Source organism: Pantherophis guttatus, chromosome 2 (genome assembly GCF_059756535.1).
Source record: "Pantherophis guttatus breed Tessera chromosome 2, ASM5975653v1, whole genome shotgun sequence".
Lineage (NCBI taxonomy): Eukaryota > Metazoa > Chordata > Lepidosauria > Squamata > Colubridae > Pantherophis > Pantherophis guttatus.
Window position 1 is genome coordinate 211,826,228 of NC_142064.1, and position 8,282 is coordinate 211,834,509.

An 8,282-nucleotide genomic window follows, 5' to 3' on the forward strand; every position below is an offset into this window, starting at 1 on the left:
ATTCATGAGAGCATTAGGGGTGAGGTGTAGACACTCTTTGCAAAAGCACCACTTTGGTATGCTTTGTACAGATGTAATAACTAAGACACATGAAAGATAAAGTAAAGCTTTATACCAATTTAGTAACTAAAGTAAGATGTTTAACAACATACATATATCTATAATAGACCAAACATAGTATTTTTTCTCCCAGAAATTTAGGTATACAGTATATCAAAACAATTATTTGATATACTATTTTTATATAGTATATCAAAACCCACAATTATCTGGGTTTAAATGTCTGCATTTGAGGCTACTACAATTTCATACGGTTGTACAAGCGATTCCAAGGTCCATGAAAACACTGCCAGGACTATCTTTATCTTCTTTATCTTTATCTTTATTTGATTTATATACCGCCCTACTCCCGAAGGACTCAGGGCGGTGAACAGCCAAAACAGTAAAAATATATAAATACAAAATTTAAAAGCAGAATAAAATCGAATTAGACAATTTGGCCCAGACAGATTAAAACACCCCAATCATTTAAAACTGATTAAAATTTACATAATTAAAAAAGAGGGAAAAGATTAGGCCAGGCCCGCCTGATGGAATAAAAAGGTCTTGAGAGCGCAGAGGAAGGTGCGCAGATCCAGGATCCTCCGTATCTCCGGGGTAGCTCATTCCAGATAGTAGGTGCCTCCACAGAGAAGGCTCTCCCCCTAGGGGCCGCCAGTCGACATTGTTTGGCCGACGGCACCCGGAGAAGCCCCTCTCTATGAGAGCGTACCGGCCAGTAAGAGGCTATTGGTGGTAGTAGGCAGTCCCACAGGTAACCAGGTGCTAAGCCATGGAGTGCTCTAAAGGTGGTAACCAAAACCTATGTTTTTTAAAGAATGCTTTTCCCAAAGTTACTTGTACAACCTCCAAAAGAATGACCAAAGAACAATGAAAATATCAACAATAATGGCATAAATAAATATCCATAGTCTGCTGGCAGGAATAAAAACATAGAAGCAAGTTTGTTTCCATTTTCATGTCTTATTCATTTCTTTTCCACTTTTTCTTTATCCAAGCTCAACATAACACATTTCCTTCCTTGTCCTTCTCTTCTTTAACGCAACTCGGCACTCGTCCTAGGACACTTGATGACTTCGGTTCAGCCTAAACCTTGGTCTGTTTTTTTTAAGTCTGAACAATGAAGGCTGTGGCCTGAAAATGCATTTGGGGAAAAGAAGAGTGGAAAGAGGCAGTGTGGAAGAATTTACAACAAATTTGCTAAGCAGGATAATGGATACACCATTATCCCATTGTCTTCTATGGCTTTTTATTCCTATGTGATTATATTGCTAATTTCATATAGGGATTGAAGCCATGCAATACATTGGGGACTTGCAACAGAGGATGTCTTTAAATGCCTTGTTCATGGAGAGAACTCGGTTCTTCATAAACAGGGGAAAAGATTGTCTTCATTAATCTTTATCGTGTGGTTGCTACATCCTGCTTTTATCTGCTCTGCTACATCAGTGACCATTTTTCCTTCTCTTTCCCCATTGCAAGCAAAGCCTCCTGCTAAACAAGGATACTGGCAGGATGTTTTTTTTACCAATCTGACTCTTCACGTAACGTGTAGAATTGACTGGATATCATTGCATATGGCTGGCTTCTTTTCTGTTGTGGGATTATGCTAAAACCAGCCATCACAGAGTAGAGATTTGTAAACTCTGAGAGACTGAATTTTTCTAAAAGCACAGTACAACTTCTTTTAAGGGGTTCTTGCTCTTACCAGGCTGTTTGGGTCCAGGCAAAGGGGGCTTGGGTGGGAGGCACTGGGGAAAGCCAAGCACATTGGCTGCTCCTAGGGAAAGTGGGAAGGAAGTACTAGGAAGCCTCGGGGCTGAACATGCTAATTGGAAGTGATACACCGACAGGCTGACTTCTCCTGTTGGGGACATTGTAGAAGGAGAAGGGCACAGCCAGGGACTACAGTTGAACAGAAGGAGGGAAAGGGAAGGGCTGAGAAAATTGGGGGTGGCTGAGACAGAGTGAGATGCTGCACTGGGTCAGCAGCTGGAGGGGTAGTACCTGGATGGGACTGGCAGCTGGATGGGATCAATCAGAGGGCAAGGAGGGGGCAGGCTGGTGCAACATGTCATTGGCAGCTGGTAAGGGGGTGATATATTGGAGATTTGCTCACTTCCTTCCAGAATTTGTTTTATACATCTGATTGAAATGGTTCGGCAGACGGGCAGAAACACAGGAGTTTCTACTGACTTTAAAGGAAAAAAAGATGTGCTCACCTCTACTACCATGTTTCCCTGAAAATAAGACCCTGTTTTATATTTTTTTTGAACCCTGAAATAAGTGCTTGGCCTTATTGCCGTGTGCTCAAAAGACCGATTGGGCTTATTATCAGGGGAGGTCTTATTCTGGGGGAAACAGGGTACTTAGATATATGATATATGGCAATAAAATAAGAGTGTCATCAATCTGAATTGAACTTTTAGTATGTCCTTCAGAGAAATAGTTGAGGCATCAGTGTTTTCTGTTGTAGCAGTTTAAAAACAAAACAAAAAATTGGTGATGATGAAAATATTTTTCAGATTGAGAAGGGCTCCTTAAATACATGGATGTAAGAATTATTTCTCAGTAAATTACCTGGCCTGTCATTTTAAGACCAAGAAGAAACCAAATACTCTTAATAATTATCCAGGTCTGATTGGTACATGAGACCTTTTGCTCTGTTAGCCCTTCCTTCCTTCCTTCCTTCCTTCCTTCCTTCCTTCCTTCCTTCCTTCCTTCCTTCCTTCCTTCCTTCCATCCCCAAACCCTATTTTATAAAGAGGTACCTTATGTAGTTCATCTTTAACTACAGAAAACATGCCTAGAGCAGTATTTTCAAGCACCTGCATCTAAGCAGTTTTCTGAAGTGGTTCTCCGCCATCATTTGAAGAAAAGCACAAACAATGGAAGAAATACCATTACTTTCAAGAGTCTGTTTTATTTATTTATATATACGCATTTATACTTGTTCAAAATGTGCATGCCGTTTCCTATTTTAAAATATCTCAGAGCTGTTTGCAGCTATATCTGGAGAAGAATGATTATGCTTTTACACTCCACCCTTTGGTATCTGCTTGGGTTCAAAAGTGAGCCAAGTTGCTTTTCCTTTAAAAAGCTGAGGCCAAAGGCAGATCTTCTGAAGGGGAACTCTTCCCTTTAGCACAGGGTGAAGACACGTCCTGCCACTGATCCTGCCTGATAAAGAAGCGATGGACATTTTGTTTTTTTAATCTGCAGCCAAGAGGTACCCTTGGATTTTTGTGAGTTCGGGAAGTGGAAAGCTGAAAACGATGCTGTGGCAGAAGTATTACTGCAGTTATATAATTTTCCCAAAACTTTCTGAGGCATCATCAGGGGGCTTTTATAAAGAATGTGTTAAATCTGTCACATTAGTGAAAATGGCAAAATTAGTTTGTGAAAGAGATTATTGGAGAACCCCTTCTGCTCACTTCATAAAGCACCCATTAACACCTTGTGAAACATTAGCCATTAATCAGAATCTGGGCAGAATAAACTACCCACACGTATCATTATCTGATCCTTAATGAAGCGATAATAAGAATGCTGGGGAGAAGGGATATTAATGTCTCCTAAGAGTCCAGAGCAGTGGAAAGGCTAGAAGCCAAGGTTTTTAATTTAGTGCCAAAAGCTTCCACTGTTAATAAGGTAGTTACTTATCCTCAGCCATTAGCACTGTTTGGCCACAAGTGTTCCACTTACATAAATGAGCTCAGCCCTGAGAAAGTGCCAGCTGTTGGACTGTTGATCCTCTTCCCATCTGGCTCTATTCTGCCTGGTGGAATCGGTGTCTAATTCATCCTACCCAACTGATGGTGTCATTCAAGCCACGGTTTTGTTTTCTTGTTTGGTTGTGATGGCGGTATAGGATCCATCCCTCCACGGAGAGAATACTTGGAGAACATAAACTGTCAGCCTCTGTGCCACACTTGACTTGACCTGTTTCACCTAACACTATCAAAGTCTAGCAAAAATACAGTAGTCTTTTAACCTTTTTTCCTTTAAAAAAGAAAAAACCCATTCCATATTTTGAAAGGATACAATCAACTTTAGAAGAGTATTCTTCCTCCTGGGGCATTTTTAACAGTGTGAAGATTTTGGTTAAAGACTGATAGAAGGAGTGATAGAAGGGAGTAATGCAATTGTTCTCCAGTCAAAACATTTTTGCAGATTTTGGAACTTCTACGAAGAACAGCCTGAATGACATGTGAACTAAACTTACATATAAAAGACTTCCTAAAATGGATCCCGAATCCTGGAAATTCTCTCAATATATCTATGGAACGTAGTTGGCAGCAATAAAGGCACGACTGGCATAGCTTTCTCCCTAAATGTTTTCTCAGCTTTACAGTCTTGCTCTGGGCATTTCTGCCAAACACTATGCAGGTGCCATTCTGCTTTGGGATCAGTCAATAACAGGTAAACGTAGATCTTTCAAAGTGATTCTCAGCCTGAGGCTCTCCAGATGCACCAGATTTCAATTAATAGAATACCCATCTGGGTTTAGGAAGGATGCTACACCACATTGCTCCCATTTCTGGGGGGGAGGGATGGGGAAATGTTGCAAGAATATTTTAGAATGCCAAACACCAGAACCACTTAAGATCTGCCACTCTTTTGCTATTTTCCTTCTTTCCTTTCCTTTTCCTTTCCTTGTAGGGGTAGGGTAGAAGTTGACCGCAGAGACTTGCCTATCTTTCCTGTGTCTTGGCTATTTTGGAACAAGGTAGATTTTTTTTTGATTTTTTTTTTTAAATTTGATTTATATGCCGCCCTTCTCCGGAGACTCAGATTTTAATGTGTAGACTTATTTATGGATGTATATCCTATTTAGATGAAGAAACACTCATATGGTCATTGACACAAAAGAAAGTACCTATAATCTTCTTGTGCTCTATTTTTCTTTCTCTGACACTTGCCTTTCTTACTATTTTTCTAAGTCGCTATTACTGCAGATGGTAAATAAAAATTAAACAGCTAACACTTTACTATTGGATTAGTATTTATAGAGTTCCTGCGGTGCTGGCAGAACTAGTTTCTAGCAAAACCATTAGTACGGAAATGAAAGGAAATGATTAATTCACATGTCTCCTTCTTCTTTTCACGTAGAGCAAGATCACCAGGTACCAACGAGTGTTCTGTTGGGTATGACAATGACTTATGTGCCTTCAGTACAATAATTAAACCAATGACTTCCTATGACTCCACTCCCAGTCAGAAACTACCGAATGATGATATATGGTGTTGTGGATTCAAAAAAATATAAAATTTGGCATGGGTGTTAGCAGAGCAGACTTTTACTTTGATTGTGCAAATGTCCTAGTTCATAAAATGCATTTGTAAGTCTCCCGCTTTGGTCATTTTTATTTGCAAAGGAACCCATAGAAGATATGATTTAAAAATTCCAGGAGATTTTTAATCAGCAACATCAGAAGAATGGAAAGATTTAGTGGTGGAGTCTAGCTTTATCTCCCTGCCATCCCTCTTACACGCAGCCTTTCCTATGACTATTCTACTATAGAAACAAGAGAATACCCGGATTTGCTTACATCCTGTATGTTTTTCTTTCTTGATCTCCAATGACAGTAAGGGTTGCAAAACATGTACATCATGTTTCGAAAATGCTTTCTTATAATTTTGTTGTCCTTGACCAACTTTCCCCATTTCTAGTTTCACCTCATTAAAGGAAAGGAGAGTGAAAATAAAGATATTCAGAGAGAAGAAAAGTCAAGAAAACACTGATGTGAAGTGTGCTTCAAGCAACAACGTCCTTTCATCTGTTTTCATCAGCTTTTCCTTTTTGAAAAAGGTATTTAGTTTAATAATCAGTGAAATGTTCATTTTAAACACATACACACACAACTTTAAGAGCAATGGGATTACTCTGAAGAAGTAGCTGCTGCCAAGGCTTTGCGAATGAGCCTGAAGTCACGCATGAACAGCATCTCCAAGGATTAATGAAGAACTCTGCTGATATAAAGAAACTGTTTTGGTGTCGGTTTTTTTTTTTTTTTTTAAAAACTCTCCTGAAGCTGTTGCTGTGAGGGATACAGAAAACACAACGAGGACACAAAATTGGTTCAAACCTGTGCAGGAAGGCAGATATAAGTAGGCTTTCATCCTTGAGTGATTTTAGCAATACAAGCCTTAATTCCTGGTCCTCTAACACAAAGGTTCTTCACTGAAACTTTGGCAAAAAAGCATCTCATTTGCCATTAACCCTTCATATGCCATTAAGTGCTTGAAGTGTGATATATTCATTGGAAGCTAAATGCAGTACAGTAAAATGAAAAAAAACAAAGATAGACTGCTTGTACTGTTCCAAATGTAGTAAGTATCTGCTAGGAATACTGTGTTGTATTAGATAACCTGATGAGAGACCAAGTGACAAATATTTAGCATCCCGTACATCCCAAGACCACATACCCAACTGAAATGAGTTTGCTTATCCTTTTAATAATGATATAGCTTTAGCATTATCTTGTAAATAACAAGTTAGAAGTCGATGCTTTAATCTTACATCTCTTGATCAAAATACAAGCATGTAATATTTAGAGAAGGTACAATAATTAACCCTCCAACTATTTCTAGACTGCCTTTAAAAACCAAAATGTCCAAAGGAATATGTTCCATTTTTAATAGGTTTTCTACACCTTGTTGGATTTTAAATTACATAATTTAATTGTGGAGGGTGATTTACATTTAAGAATGAGACAGATCAGCTTTTAAATGTTGCCAGCTAGATGGGAGGTATTTGCTCACGAACAGCTCTCAAATATTTGGGAAATGATTTCAGCCACCAACTTGTGAGCAAAGCCTGATTACATGGATCTGTTTCCCAGATGGCTGTTTTCTAAGCTAAGCAGCCTCTAGTCTCAGATGCATGGTTTCTATTATAGCTAAATGATCAGCTAAAGGGCATCTGAGTCATGCAATAATCACTGCAATAATCTCTAATTTATTTACTACAGTTTTTAAAAAATGGTCATATAGGTAATAGGTGTTTCAACAGGAGATAGCAAGCAAACATTTGCAGAATTATTTTTATTTTAACTGGTGGGGTCCAGGTAGACAGACTTCTCTGCCTTTGGCCCCAGCCTTTGGAACATTCTGCTCCCCAAAGGTGAGGCAGCCCCCTACAATTCTGGCCTTCTGGAAATGTCTGAAGACCTGGCTCTGCCGAAATGTTTGGTGCCCAGAGGAGCATGTAGCCATGGGGCTGGTTAGTGTCTTGAAGGCCCGTCTCACTTTTAAATTTAATTTTGAATTTTAATGAGCCTGTTCTTGTTTAACTCCCACCTATTATAATATTTATATATAGCTTTTTAGGTTTTTACGTCTAATTTGTACATTGTCCAGAGTCACTCTGTGAGGGAGATTTTTAAATATGATATATAGATATAGTAATGCTGAAGGAGAAAAGCTTAGGTTTTTTTCTAAGCATTTCACATTGTGCACTAATGTGAAATAAAAAGATATGCTGGCAGCAGATTTCCAACCACTTAATATACCAGCAATATACCAGTTCTGCGTCCAGCTAGATGGAATATCTCTTTGGTTTATCTAAATGTTATTGATGGAAATCTGATGGAAACCTGGGGAGAGTTAGGGTCCAGCAAATCTTTGAGTATTTTCCAAATTTAGGGATTTTGATTAAGGAAGACACCAATGTAGTGTCAGTGGGAGAATAGAATCAAATATAGATTTCCTCCTTTTTACTTAAGTGGGGGCAGATATGATCAAGCCTATGGTTCCCAAGGACCATAAGATTGCATTCTGTGTGTGTTTTTTAAAAAAGGTACCAGAGGGGCACCATTTTAATTTATTGCAAAATAAGGGTAGAATGTTCTAGTAACAAAAACTAAGTTGTGGTTAATTTATGGAATACTCAATTTACTATTCTCATTAAAGTAGCACATGCCTCATTGAAAAATGGATTGGTATTCTAATTCGCCCATTTTGCTGAACAGAAACAGGAACAGTTAGTTTAGATGAATCACAATAGGTGATTTTTGTGAAAATCATTACGTTACATGTATGATCAAAAACCGATGTTTTGTTCAGCTTATCCAAGTGACCAGATGAACTTGGTGATTTTGCTCCAATAGTCGACTGCATTGTTCAATGCAGCAATTTGGCAAGAGTTGCCTGTGTGGGTCTTTCTTGCCTTTGTTCTCTGGGATTAGAGGAGTTAATCAAAGCGACAGTGACTTCTGGCT

The 8,282-nt window shown here is 38.8% G+C and overlaps 1 protein-coding gene across 4 annotated transcripts in view; it reads left to right on the forward strand.

The window, feature by feature from the left end:
• Positions 1-7,996, forward strand: part of LOC148115508 (uncharacterized) — a 139,921-nt gene extending 131,925 nt beyond the window's left edge. For 2 of the 4 annotated variants that reach the window (XR_015732638.1, XR_015732639.1), the window contains one exon: positions 3,206-5,409. Coding sequence is in view for 2 of the 4 variants with exons in the window: in XM_087887721.1 (XP_087743847.1) it covers positions 5,734-5,959 (226 nt within the window). In the remaining 2 variants the exon portion in view is untranslated. Of the gene's footprint in view, positions 1-3,205; positions 5,410-5,733 lie in introns of those variants that run through there. The other 2 variants (XM_087887721.1, XM_087887722.1) reach the window with 2 other exon arrangements.
• Positions 7,997-8,282: the final 286 nt, after the last annotated feature.